This window comes from Echiichthys vipera, assembly GCF_963691815.1.
Source record: "Echiichthys vipera genome assembly, chromosome: 1".
NCBI lineage: Eukaryota > Metazoa > Chordata > Actinopteri > Perciformes > Trachinidae > Echiichthys > Echiichthys vipera.
Genome location: NC_139826.1, coordinates 20,706,746 through 20,721,955, shown reverse-complemented (window position 1 = coordinate 20,721,955; position 15,210 = coordinate 20,706,746). Strand labels below are relative to the sequence as shown.

General features: G+C 41.1%; 1 protein-coding gene across 1 annotated transcript in view; it reads right to left on the bottom strand.

Moving 5' to 3' along the window:
• The window catches only part of elp4 (elongator acetyltransferase complex subunit 4), a gene marked incomplete at its 5' end in the record, with an annotated part of 57,184 nt that extends 42,036 nt beyond the window's left edge, over positions 1 to 15,148 (bottom strand). The window contains 6 exons of the mRNA XM_083928552.1: positions 684 to 768; positions 4,334 to 4,470; positions 5,839 to 5,973; positions 7,557 to 7,678; positions 13,857 to 13,892; positions 14,971 to 15,148. Coding sequence (XP_083784678.1) covers positions 684 to 768; positions 4,334 to 4,470; positions 5,839 to 5,973; positions 7,557 to 7,678; positions 13,857 to 13,892; positions 14,971 to 15,148 — 693 coding nt within the window. The remainder of the gene's footprint in view (positions 1 to 683; positions 769 to 4,333; positions 4,471 to 5,838; positions 5,974 to 7,556; positions 7,679 to 13,856; positions 13,893 to 14,970) is intronic.
• Positions 15,149 to 15,210: the final 62 nt, after the last annotated feature.

Sequence of the window (15,210 nt, the reverse complement as noted above, 5' to 3'; positions counted from 1 at the left end):
TGAGAAGTGGTGGTTGGAATGTGACAGAAGAGCTTGGGGTCACAGGTGCAGATCTAGGACTCTCTTTCAAAAATGTTCCTCTAATGCATATCACACATGATGTGGGCTCATGGTAATTAGTGCGGCTACAAGCAGAAATGTACACAGACATGTTAAAACCAGCAAGTCAAAGAGTTAGAAATACAAAAATGTAGCAATACATTAGAGAATGAAAAGAAAAAATACACACCGGCCTTTTGTGTTGCATCGCTGCTCACAGCAGCTTACTACATGCCTGCTGCCTTTCAGCAGTGTTTTTTTTGTCAATCAGAGAGCCAAAACCAAAATCAGATCCACAAATGTGTGATCCAATTGGACTGATTTTAGTCACTAATTTAAAGTCAAATCAATCAACAAAATCATGTTTAGCACTCAACCCTCACTCAACTGGTCGTAACTCTTAATATGAAGAGTGGCCTGAAGTGGACACATTTCCTTGAGCAGCTGCTTTACCATTTTAGCTGCAAATGTGTACACAGTGTAATTGCTTGAAAGGATATATTTTTTTTTTTTTTACACGTTTGACAATAATTGGAGAAACAGGTTTCAAGAAGATTGTAGTTGCAGAAAATATTTGGGAAATCCCCTCTGGATTCAGGCGGAAAGAAACAAATGCAAAACAGTCATTCACCTCTGGTTCTTACCATGGGGGCTGCTACATCAAAGCCCTCCCTGTGTATGACTTCTTGAAGTGACTTCAGCAATGCAGAGTAGGACTCAAGTATGGTACTGAAAAGAGCACAGGACCCAAAGAGAGAGTGGACATAGTAGAGGAGACAACCAGAAAGAGAACACAAAAGGGTTACTTAGGACGTGCTAACTGTAATTAAAACCATTTTGATAAAACTGGGCCGAGCCTTTCGACGCAGTAGCTTAATCCTCTATGACTGCAACATGTTCCTCCTGACTGTGCTTTTCTGGAGCCACTGAAGCAGAAATATGATCCATATCAAGAGATCCAATTAATTTATTTGGTTGATTAAATTACAACATGACTGGTTCTCTGTCAGCTCCCTGAGGATCTGATTGTGCCGAGACAGACAGACAAACAGACAGATGATATGCACAAACATACACACAACAAAGACGATTAGTAAGAAGGAGGGGGGGGAATTAATGGGCTGATATCTAAAAGTAACAGGGAACAGCATTTTTGTGTTTAATCAGGGGTAAGATGTGCACTCCTGACAAAGGGCATTCTGTATCACCGGAGCAACATTTAGCAACAGTCAAGGGATGGAATACTGCTGAGCCCATCATGAGCATATAGGATGGCCAATAGGAATGTTAAAACCATGTTTTTACACAGGTTGCGCAACTTAAAACGCCCCATCATTATAATGACAGTGGGCTGCTACGTCAGTTGTCAATTCGACCTTCAGGCTACAAAAGCTGATACACATAGATTGGTCACACGCCAATAGCCCTGCATAAAGAACAGTAATACACACTTGTGTTGATTACAATTGCGCCAAGTACATCCATGTACTCTATTTCAGTTATTCATCCAAACAATGGTGCCTCCTGACCCCGCTGGGGCTAATGATAGAGCTGGTTTGGTGAAAGAGGGACACCTACCCTCCTTGGCCTCTCTGCCCATGCCCCTGCTCTGAGGTAGGGGGCTGGGATGGTTTGACATGCAGTTGAGCAGAAGGTTGCCTCCGGTTGGCAGCCATTGTGTGGGATGGCATTGTGTTTTAGCTACCCCTACTGAGCACCTCTCATTCAGGTACCAAAAAGGTCTAGGTGCTTAGCTACAGGGGCTAGTGTGTTGGCTAATTAGGATCATACACAGGGAAGCTTCTTTATCTCAGTGTTCCTCTTTCAGCGAGGGAAGAAAGGAGGAGAAAAGGGGGATGCTTGGTCTTAAACAACAGGATCTGTATCACCTAGAGAGCAATTTGTGCCAATTATGCCTTCAAGTGAAACGGAGCAATTTAACAGCTAGGGTATCAACATGGGGCTGTGGACACGTGCAAGGGGGAGTAGCCTGCTTAGGAGTTTGTGTAGTACATGTGCTTGTGTAATATGCTTAGTGTGTTAGCATGTGTATGTGTGTCAGTATTGGGGCGGGGCTGGGGGGCACAATGGTGCGGTGCAGGTGTAGTTTCCTGCTGTCAAAATGTCTGTAAGATCTATAACCCATTCATACGCCACAACGGCACAACAGTACCACCTTGTCACTCTTACTCACTGTCTACACTGCCACAGAACGCTGCAAACATCAGTGAAGAAGATATTTTATTTGTTCCCTATTAATAAGTATTATTAAATTTTGAGCTGATATTTAGTAAAATAGCAAACACTGTCCACTTCCTGGTCCACACTTGTAATAATGTACTTTAAACTGAATATCCGCAACATTTAATATGTTTGCAAGGGTGCTCTGTTAAACAGTCTCTGTTTACAGAAATAAAGGAAGCGGGATTCTATAAAGCCTCCTCCACATCCTCTGTGCTCCAGATTGCTGTATTTACAGAGTGTGCGTGAGTGTGCCTTCGTGTGCCCTTGTGTGTTCAACAGCACTCTCTGAGTAAAGAGCCTACATGACCTCTGAACCCTAGATACACTCAATGCAGGAGAAATCAAACACGCTGAGCAAACAAGACCCTTATTTGAATAGACATACACAATCAAGAGGCTGTCTTAGGGCGCGGGCAAGCTACTCAGAATGGAGGATGAACCAAGCTGGTTTTTACCTGATTTGTATCAGCTGTTTAAAGGGCAAAAATAGTAAGCTTTGAAAATATATTTTTTTAAAAAGCAACTATTGATATATAGAGCTGATTTACAGAAAATGAATTAGCAACTATAGTGATACCTTTTTAATCAACACTCAGATGAAGGCTTTGCGACGAAACGAATAAGAATATTATTTTGTCATGTGTGCCAAATTAAAGTGAAATGTGAGTATTTGTCCTCCTCAACTTGGAAATTAAATCTTTTCACCAGTCGCTCCGGAGTATAAGTCTCACCGGCCAAAATTCATAATAAAGAAGGAAAAAAACATATATAAGTCGCACTAGAGTATAAGTCGCATTTTTTGGGGAAATTTATTTTATAAAATCCAACACCAAGAATAGACATTTCATCTTGAAAGGCAATTTAAAATAAAAATAGAATAGAGAACAACATGCTGAATAAGTGTACGTTATATGACGCATAAACAACGAACTGAGAACGTGCCTGGTATGTTAACGTAACATATTACGGTAAGAGTCATTCAAATAACTATAACATATAGAACACGCGTTACGTTTACCAAACAATCTGTCACTCCTAATCACTAAATCCAATGAACTCCTCTTCCTCGGTGTCACTTCTGAACAACTCCGCCAACTCCAAAGGTAGACAATGCGCCGCTTAGCTCAAGCATTAGCAGGTAGTGTTGTGGTTTTATGTTATTGCGTGACTATTGTAGTGCGCATTGTGGGTCTCTATGATAAATATCACACACGGAGGCGAGGCTGTATCATGTGCTCTTTTAGTAGCCGCACAACTTCATAACACACATAAAGGAACAATCAACCACTGCACACACCGAGTGACACAGTCATGAACAGTCGAGCACCGAGTGCTCGATCAGATACACCACAGGTAGCATCTTTTTTTCACAATGTACTTCTGCCATGACCCATCCCCGCCGATTTTTGATTGGTTGACGTGTGTGTGTGAGACGATTGCTGATATACGCCTAGTGACTGAGATAAATAATAGCACAGGCTATTATTTGATATTTTAAAGTAATGTGTTAATAATTTCACACATAAGTTGCTCCAGAGTATAAATCGCACCCCCGGCCAAACTATGAAAAAAAACGGCGACTTATAATCCGAAAAATACGGTACCATTTTTTTTAACCTTTTAAGTGTTTCAGTCATTTTTCAAGCGGAAATCTCCCATTAAGTGGTTGTTTTTTCACACAGAACATTAACAAAACATCCAAATATGTTTCTCATCTGATGGATATCAAATTATTTTATATGAGTATCTTAAAAAACATGGTTCTTCATGATACTGAGGAGTGCTAAATCTAGAGTTTCTTCTTCTCTAATGCACATGCTGGTTGCAGGGCATATATAGTATGCGCTCTTTAAATTATGTTGGTCAGTCTGCATTGTTGGGCTAGCTGTATTCTGTGAACCACGCCATGTTTGCTTACCTGTGTTCTGTTGAAGTTGTCTTATTTGTGTAACTGTGTTTTGTAGACAATGTCGTGTTTGTGTGCCTGTGTTCTGCAGACGGTGTCGCATTGGTTTCCATGCGTTCTGTGGATGATGTCTTGTCGTTTTACCTGTGTGTGGGTGATGACTGGGTGGGATGTTCTGGAAGGTGGAAGCGGTGGCACTTGGCTGCCTGGCGAATTTCTGGCTCCATCGTCTTGGAGACGTCATAGTAGTGACCGAACCGGGATGAGGATGCCAGAGCACTCTGAAGAGGTCAACAAGTCAAATGCAGGTTAAACATATGAACTCTAAAGACCTAAAATTAAATAGCATTAATAACTATTCAAATTGTCTCAAGCTACTGCTTGATTTACAATTTTTACAACAAATGATGTGCATTCAACTAATTTCAGATAAGAATAAAGCAATATTATTTGTCTTTTTAATATCTTAAATGGGTGTGCCTTAAAATACTATGGTAATGCAATTGCATTGTTTATGGGTCATTCCTCAACATTCCTACAGCAGAGAAGTTAAATAACCACTACATCCACGCTCTTAATCATTTCTTCACATAAATGTCCACTTCTAGCTGTGAAAGCAAACGTGTCAGGGACGCAGGGGAAGGCGGATGTTTTCCTGCAGCTCAAAGAGAGAGTTTTAGCTCTTCTCTCTCAGTGAAACCAGGGATTCCATTGTTAGAGGGGCCCTTAATCTACTCCTAATCTGGATTAGGGCCCCTGGTGTGTCCCTCTCCTGGCGGGACGAGGGGGTCAGCAGGGCAGGGGGGTCAGGGGCTCATCTTCTCTTTGTGAGCTAGGCAACCCGCTTAGCGTTCCATCCCCGCCCTGACGGCCTCACCTTTGATCTGATGTCTTCATCGGGAGAGCAACACAGTGGGCTATGCCAGGAGAGGTGTGTGTAAGGGGAAAGTAAGCGATGACTCTGGGGGTGAATTTGGGATGCAAATCCTCTGGTGGGGCTTACTAGTGGTTTGTAAAGACGATTTTACAGGGAAAGGGGGAGAGGTGAGGAAAGGACACAGATATAAAGAAGTTTCCAGGGAGAGAGAAAGAGGGAGAGGATCCCCAGGGACACACTGTGTGCTGTTAATCCACATAGCGATATGGATTATAGACTGAAGGGGGGAGACTGCAGAGAAGTAGAAGGGGAGGGTCACCTCTACTCAAAGCGGAAGAAAGAGTGTAGGGCTGCCGACCCTAGCAGGGGGAAAGGCAGGGATTTGGGGGAAGACAGAGGCGCAGGTCTGGGTCACAGGGTTGAGCGAGCAGACATGTCAATGCACAGGCTGCGAAGTACTCTTGTTTCCCAGGCTAAGCAGGGGTGCAGGCGTGTGTGTGTATATGTGAGTTGGGGACCAGTGAAAAGTCTACCTATTGCCAGCTAAGTGTGAGTAATCTGGTCCAGCTCTGAAAGAAGAGGCTGAGTCCTCATTCACTCCACAAAGGAGTTTAGAAGCTGATGGATTTAGAGGTAGAGACAATTGCCAAACTACTAAGACCAGAGAGCCAATACCGTTCTTTATCATACAATCAGAGACAACTATCAAGAACTAGTCCCAATATTCTGAATTCATTATAATAACAGACGATAGAAACTGTTATGTGATCACCTGTACTTTTGGAAGATTTTGATAGCGCCAAGCAATCTTCATGGCATCCAAATTGTCCTGAGGTTCACAAGACAGTCTGGGCTGCTCCATTGGTTTGTGGATAGCAACGTCATCCAAGATGGGAGCCGGGAGTTCCTGCAAAAAAGGATACAATAAATATAATATGTTAAAATATGTTGATGAGGGGTGGCCGGTGGCTGAGTGGTTAGAGCAGTCGCCCCATGTAAAGAGGCTGAAGGCCAACGAGGCAACAGCCGTGGGTTTGACTCCGACCTGCGGCCCTTTGCTGCATGTCTCCTCCTCACTCTCTAATCCCATTTCTTGTCTGTCCAATATAATAAAGGGCTTAAAAACTGCCAGAAAAATAATCTTTAAAAAAAAAACCATGTTGATGAATGTTCAAGAGACATTTTAATTATCCTTATTTACTGTGATATCATATGACTTGTGACCATACAGTACAGTCTTATCCGTGAGTACATAATGTAAATGCATTTAAGTGTCAGTTTTTGACAGTAACCTTATTTCTTGAATGTAAGCAAAAAGCAAACTTTTATTGTGTTGAAGCAATTGAGATAAAACTGTAAATTTGTATGCTAATTTCTTGGCCACATATAAACTTATCTGGTTAACTTGTTAACTTAACTTAAGTTGTTATGTTTTACAAGAGCACATGTACATAAAGTCTTCACACATGATGTGTCGTTGTGGCAGCAGTATGGGGGGATGGATGATCCTTATAGCGTTGTGTCCTTGTATCAAAAATATTATGATCCAAAGTCTGACTAAAACAGGAAATGATATAATTCATTAAATAACGTTTTTTAAAACTGATGCAAATGATGTGATGCAAACATTAATAAAAACAAACAAACTGTGAGCTCTCACAAAAGAGAGCCTGTTCTTTCACTGACCAACCAGTAAAATTTCCAACAAAAATGGAAATGTTCCGGGGTGGGTCGGAATCTGACTGATACTAGCTGATGCAACTCAACATGGGTTTTTAAATGCATATGAACAAATCCTCAAATTTCCGGCTTTAACTTGATGCCTTCCAATAAGCTTGTTTGTTGTGTGGATGTTAACATAATGCATAAAGTACAACCTTAGCATCTGAAGATTAGCATACTGTGAATGTAGCTGTGAAAACACTAAATGATGTGATATATCCCCGTTGGGAGTCCCCCTCTCTTAATAAGCCTTTGATATGTAAAGAGAGGGTGAGGCTTTGACCCCTCCCACTATCAATCAGTTGGAGAGAGCCCCTCCTCCTGTATGCTGGGTGGCAGTCAGCTTCTGGGAGCTATGGTCCTCTTCACAGAGTGATGCATCGGGAAACATTTCAACAATGCCACAACCATGCCACCCTCGACCTCACAGATACCCCTGTTGACCCTGACACTTTTTGAGGAAAGCTGTGCGCCTATTACATCTGCTAAATAATGGTCTAACCAGCGTGAACCAGGCTGAATACTGTACAGCGAGAGCTGAGTGATATATTGTGACAAAAAATACCTCTACAAGTAGGCACAATATTTCCACCATCTTTGGATCAGTAAAAAGTTAACTTAAAAAAATGTCTTTTTGACAGGACAACAGTTGTAAAGGGATGATGTTAAAGTGGACCAGAGGATATTAAGGCCATCCTTGCTTCTTTGTGGAATGTTCAACTTGACGTGAATGAAAAACTTTGCAGTACAACAATTTCCTTCTCATACCTGTAAGATGTCATCTGGGTTATCTTGAGCCGCTGCCACAAAAAGTTCATGACGACACACCACTCCTTCTGCCAGGAAATACTTTAAGATCATACGAGAGTAGCTATCATATCGGTCTTCCTCTAAAAAAGAAGCAAAAGAAAAAAACAACCAGAATTTGAGTGTGAGTGGAAAACCCAAATACACACACATACACACACACACATGCACTGTCAATCAATTCCATGCTGCTAACATTGTCTGCGAGGCCTACGGACATTATTTAGTGATAAAATAGGTACAACACCTTCCCATGAAAGCTCTATCAACTTCAAGTCTATCATTAGATTTTGTCTTGTTCCGGCCATTCATTCAGACACCACAGATCCAGAAATTTATGACCACATCACAGTTGTTAACTGTAATTGATGTAAGGACCACACTCTGGCTACCCTTTGTAGGAAACTGGTGAAGGGGCAATCGACATGGCACAGAATCATAGGTGTTAGTGTGGCTCGACTATCAAAGTGGAGCTGACATCTTCAGCTCTCTTGTTAAGGTCTTCACAGTATTCCTGTCCACTTTCACCTATCATATCCCCAACCAGCAGTGGAAGTGTGATTGAGACACCTGTCTTAAGCATTCACCTGACACCTCCCCCTGAACGCAAAGGTACCCCAGCTGTCAGGGCAACTGAGAAGGGAAGCCAGATGCAGGATAAGATAGTGCCTGTCCTCAAAATTCTTCCAGACATCTGGTACACTGGAATCTGTCTGCTTTTTGTGTGACGCCTGATGGCAATGGCATCCTTTATTATATGTTTCTACTGCTGTTCACACTTAGTATATTTGTTATAATAAAAGTAGGTTAAAAAGGCATATGAAAGTGACGCAAGACACTTTTAAAAAGACAAGTGGTAAGGGTAATTCTCAGCTTGGAGTGATGACGTTACAGTCTTACTTAGAAGTGTCTCAAGCTTTAAATGGACAGTCAAGGGATTCTAAATATTGAATGCACTTTCCCAAAGGTAGCCTTTCTCAGTTCACACAAAGCAGCCACCTGGCCATTCCACACCCTATACCCACAAAAAAAAAAGCTTGCATCATCTCCATGCCCCCCACACAACTCTACACTGCATGCTGCTGCTGCTTCCCATCACAGTCATCACTTTGTAAAGATTTCATAGGCCTCTCCAGCACAATGACAAACAGTGGGCACAAGGACAAAGGCTGCAGTGACAGTTTAAGGTAATGGGCATACAGCTGACAGTTTGGGAATGACATCCTGACGTGTCATCCTCAAACATCCGGAGAATTCCCCCCTCCCATGTTCCCAGTCTATGTCCTCACCTACGGATTTAGGATGGCACAGGAAATTCCATGGCTCTTCAATTTGTTGTCGGTGGGGCTCCCTGTTCTCTTATTGATGGGTTTCTAGGTCAGCAGGCCTTTGTGGCTTTCAGCAGGCCCCACAAAGACTCCCAGATGGGCCCTCTCAAGATGGGGCCTATTGTGGCTGTGTTTCTATGGGAGCCTTACAAATAGAACCTCCAGGAGTCATTAGGCTGTTGAGGCGGGGGGTAAGGGTAAGGGGGGTGGGTGACGGGGTGGCGGGGTATACGAGCAACAGGGGGTGGGGGACGGTCATATCTTTGAGGTAGATCAGTCACTCTGGACAGTCATGGGATGATTTTATTCTCCTTTTTTGCAGAATCTGACTAAGGTTTGGTCAATGGGGGAAACGCCTCTGCTTCATTTGCCTTCAAACAGGGGAGTGTGAGTGCCAGAGACTGAATCATATCTGCTAAAGCCGCAGGGGGAGGAGACAAAATATCTAGGTCAGGGTGTTTTCCCCCTTGTATGAATCTTTGGTCTATATCATTTCTACTGAGTAGCTCAAATTTATTTAGGCCATATGGCAGGTACACAAAATATAGACACTTAATGAAAAAGCACCTATTTAGCTTTGAGATAATTTAATCATCATTTTAGAAATACTGCTACAAAGGGTGGGTTGTATTACATTACCATTAGAAGTCAATCAACAGCATCTGTCAAGCCCCATATACTGTATATGTCTGACATATCCCTATTGTTAAGCCTCGACGTGTGACCGTTTTTCCTCTTTAGCTATTCTGTTTAGCTGCTGTTGGCACATGGTGATTCTTCAGATTGTTTACCTTGATGCATTAAAAATTGCAGTTTTTAAACAGATGACTTGGCCTCTTTGAAGAGGTTAGGTGTCTAATATTATCTCTCATGCACAAGTTACAGCTGAAGAATCCTGCCTATTTTTCTGATACCTATTCTTATCCCAGTTTTCATTGCTTTTACAAACATTTTATTATATTCTGTATTATATGGATAGTACCAGAAATTTAATGAAGAAAAATAATTCCTTTATTAATCCCACTAGGGGAAATTCAATTGTTTCACAGTTATAGTATTCAGCTTACACACACACAGGCCTGAAATACACAAACATGCACAAACAGGACCTATATTACATGCAATTAATGGAGAGATGTCAGAGCGAGGGGGCTGCCAAATATATCGGGGTTGGGGGTTCAGTGCCTTGCTCAACAGCACCTCAGTTGTGCCCAGGAGATGAACTGGCACCTCTGCAGCCACCAGTCCACACTCCATTCATGGTCCACACAGGGACTCGAACCGGCGACCCTACGGTTCCCAGCCGAGTCACCTATGGACTGAGCTGAGGGCTCAGGGTTGATGTCTTTTCACAGCTTGTTACTATACATTCTCACGACATCTATACTATCTGACTATTAGTTTGTCAGAGTAATAATGATGATATGATATTTAAAAATGTTTGTTATCTTCTACATAAATCAGGGCTTGACAGTAACAGTTCGAAGGTTGCCAATGGCAACCGTTTTGAGAAACATTTATTGGCTGTTGAAATAAAGAAAATAATTTTGTCTGCCTATTGTAATAAAGATTTTTGTCTTATATGTTACATTTGCATTATTAAGCTAACATAACTGCATAGTATCCTAACTACGCAAAATATAAGGGGACTTAAAATGTCAACCAAAGGCTGATGCCTGGTTACCAGCCTGGCAACCACTTAAAACAAATAGTGTTGAGCCCAGTAAATACTTAAATTATTCTCAAATCTAAAATAATTCATATACAAAGTGCAGTTTAAAGTTTGAAATATCTAAATATGTCAAACAATTAGGGCATATTTAATAGTAATTATTATGGGTATTTTAAAAGGAAAAAAACACTCCCTTAAACTAATGGAATGAAACCATACAGTGCTGGGAAGCTTTGTTCCTTCTATTACAAAAACACAAGAGATGAGAGATCTTCAGACAGCAGCCATACTGAGCTGATCCCCCTTAGTTGACAAATCGGGATGGACAGCCCAAGACACTTCAAAGGCAGACAGCGACCAGTCTGATAATTTTATGTCTGTGTCTCACAAACAGGCCATCACAGCTAAAGGGGCAGACTGTAGGAGATGACTGCCTGAAACAAACAAACAAACACACACTTCATACTCCCCCATCTCACCCACCCACACAACAAAACAGACAGCGCACACACACACACACACACACACACACACACACACACACACACACACACACACACACACACACACACACACACACACACACACACACACACACACACACACACACACACACACACACACACACACACACACACACACACACACACACACACACACACACACACACACACACACCACTCTTTCAGAGACAAACACAAGAGAGCTCACACACGCATTTCACCTTTACTGTGTCTCTCATTACCAGATGAAACCAACCGTACATTGATTCACAAAATGGAAGGGAAGAACGCATTAGTGTATAATCACTGACTCCTGCATCGATTGGGGGGAGGGGAGGGGGGTGAATTAAAGGGCAAAGCAATATCATCAGTTGGTATAGGCCTTTGCTACACACAAATTACAGCTTGAAGGGGAAACAAGAATACCTTAACCTTACTGTCTACCAGTGCATATAGCCTAGCCTATGATGAATGATAATAACAATAATAATACAGTGGAAGACATTTATGTGCCTAGAAAACCCACTTGCTTTGAATGTACTTCCAAAAACTTCTATAACACATCTGCAGATGAGCATATCAATTAAGGGTCACAGTGGATGTGTGAACACCTGGGATTCTAACTAGAGACCTTCAGGTCATTAGTCTATTTGCCATTCTGCTAGGCAGTGATGGCTAACCACAAAGGGTATAAGAAGAGACAGACAACATCATTAGCTGTGCTAATGCTTAAAAGTGCGACTGATTTCATTTTTTTGTGAATACATTTGATTATTGGCTATGCATGAATATATAATATACACTGGAGATCAAAATTAGAAAACAAAGTATTAATTCTTGATTTATTCTAAAATACTGTTATTTTTTATTGTTCAGAACTTGAAAGAATATCCACTGTGGCTATACAACTGCTGTACTAGCATTTTTTTTTCTTTTTTAATAATCAAGGCACTTCAACAAAAACCTTTATTTGTCAAAAAAGCCGTGAGCAAAATTAGAGAACAGTAACCGTTGTGTCAAAAGAGAATATTTCAACAATGTTTTCTTAGGGCTATAGGATTAAAGAATGAATAGGAAGTGTAGAGACCTTTGCTTTGAATGACTTCAGCACATCTGTGCCCACAGCACATCACTAGTTTCTCACACTGCTCTGGTTTGATCTTGGTCTGTTCTTCTTGCAGTCTCTTCCACAGTTCGGTAACTGTAGTGGGTTTCTTAGCCATTACTTTGTTGCTAAGGATTTTCCAGGAATCCTCTATGGGGTTTAGATCTGGACTGGCCATTCAATTGTTTCAATATGCTTAGCTTCAAAGTACTGCTTAACCTGTTTTGCAGTGTGACGGGGGCACTGTCTCGCATGAAAATTGCAGCTGATAGGGAGACAATTGCAGCATGTTGCCGAAGGAGGTTCACATAAACATTTGCATTCACCCTGCCATATAGCTGTACAAGAGGCCCAACTCCTGCTGCAGAAAACAACTTTAAACCGGAGCGCTTTTGAAAGCATCTTTCCAACCATGGTGAATTATTTGTGTTACCATGTACTACTAGGAGAGGAATCCAGCTGATTTTATTCTGAAGTAATCAAAGCCACCACATGTGATGTCAGGTGGAGGCCAATAAAGTTAGTGTGTAATCTGGAAGGTGATTGGTTATACCTAAGAATTTTCATAGCCCTGCTATTCTAGTTTTTAATTTTTTATTAATTTTCAGAACTTGAATGTTGCGAAATGCGTAAATCACGCTGTGAAAATGTTTTTTTTTTTTAATGTATTCTAATTTCAGGCTGTAAAACAAAAAAGTGAGTATTTCAAAAAGGTATCATGACTTTCTATGGGCACTGTATATGCATATTCCTAGCTTCTTATGTTGTACTTGTATCTTTCTGAACAATAATGCACTGACGTCAACAAAGGAAACTTCACAGTAGTTCATTACTTGCAACTTTTCTTCCTTGGCTCTAGTCAGAACTAATAAAAGAACATGGATTAAAACATTGCTTTGAAAACTATGATAAACTCATCAAACTCAAGTAGCTTTCACAGTGTTTGTCACATTCTCCCATTCACACAGACATTCACACTGGTGGCGGTGGTCCTCTACATACCATCTAATATCATTCGGTATCCACTCACTCTAATCTAACCACTCACACCACATTCACACACCCATGCGCAGCACGGGGAGCAATTCGGGGTTCAGTGTCTTGCTCAAGGACACACATGTAGTCCGGGGGAGGTGGGAATCGAACTGCCAATCTCTTGAATGTATGACAAGCCACTCTACCGCTGAGCCACAGTCACCCCGTGAAGTGACATTCAATCTCACTCTCTGTAACTATTATGACGTATATCATTCGGTACAAGTGACTCTTAAACAAACTACTGTTAAATTGCTTTAAATTTAATAAATGATCAGAAAAAAATGATAACTTACCACATAGTTATAGTAACTAATATTATATAATGCTCTTAGGTATCCAATGAAATATTTACTTTTTAGAAAATATCCCATCTTCAGTCAGGACCTCATGTTGCGTTAGTTAGGGTAACACAAAACGCTTACCAATAAAGTCATCACACAATTTTTAACAATCCTGCCTTTTAGGCTGTCCAATCATGATATCTTTGTCTCCATAAGTGATTGAACTTAGGATTCATTCCTCATTGTCTTATGAAATACATCACATTTAGGAAGTTATCATTCCATTTAATGGGACCTTTAAATCATTGTTCAAATTTTCAAGTGAGAGGCTTACCTATGAGAAGTACTGTTCCAACTGCTAACCCGCCACCTGTTTAAGACAAAAAATAATAATAATATCAGTTACATATGACAGAGACAGCCTTATTTTGAATCATTGTGAACCACATGGAGCCTACCTTTTGGCTAGTCTCAAATAGCCAGACTTATCTCCAGTGTGTGCACTTAACATTCGGGGAGAGGGAAAACATTCTGGCTTATTTGTATTTCATTAAACTAATTAAACAATTGTCTTGATTGGTGCCAAGACCCGGATGCAGCCGCAGAGCCCTAGCAGAGATAGGGGAGAAGAACTGCCGGCCAATTTCCCAAAAGCCTAAAGCCAGTGAGTCAGACTACCTATTGGCCAATTGCTGCTCCCTTCACTCTCCCTTCCACAGCTGTGTATTCATCTTTAGAAAGAAAACAGGACTCTTTCAAAGCAGGCATTTTGACCTGACTTGTCACTTATAAAAGTAATGATGGCTAAATTATTTTCAAGTGTCCCAGAAAACTGGGATTATGAGAACAATTTTGTTACATACACCTGTGCTTTTCCTAATGTGTTTTGTTTTAACAGTCTAAGAAATGTAAGACCACTAGTAAACTTGACACAACACAAAACATTGTCTGAATAGAATAGAATTTAAACAGTGATGAAGAATGGTTTCATCCCATTTTAAAAAAAAAGCCAATATATTCTCTCCTTAAGAACATAGTTTTCCATGGGTTAGAAAGAACCAGAAAGTGATATTCTCGTAAAAATATTTTCGGACACCACACTAACAGTATATTGTTGCATTTACATAGACAACTCCTCATACATGCCATAGGTTTATTAGAGCCAATGCAGCTTTATCACCTGCTCAATCAAATTGTTCCAACAAAATCGCTGCAATCTGCATAGTAACGTTAAATACAAATTGCTGACGCTGACTTTCACATGTTTAGTACAGGTTGTACTGTCCTGACAATGACGGAACTCCACAGTCTGTGTTAATCATACATTTCTTCTTTAAGAAATTAATTACACTGTTAATTAGTACCTAACTTATGTGTGTCTAGCTACAGTGACGTTACATTGAGAAACCCAGTTAGCATGTGTAGCTAACTGTTAACAGCAGACTAACCGAGCAGATAGTCGAGTGACGTGACACCGGTGGAAACTAAGAGTTGTCCATTTTGAACCGAAGGTCTGGTGCCAGGTATGGAGATTAACTTGCTCCTCGTTTTCTTCTGAAAACTCGTACTATTGAACGGTGAACGTTCACCCGATGGGTTTCCCACACTGCTCACGGGGGCTGCCATATTGCTTGTAACGTGGTGACGCCTGTCAATGTTTTGGAGCGTGTTGTCCAATCAAAGACGAC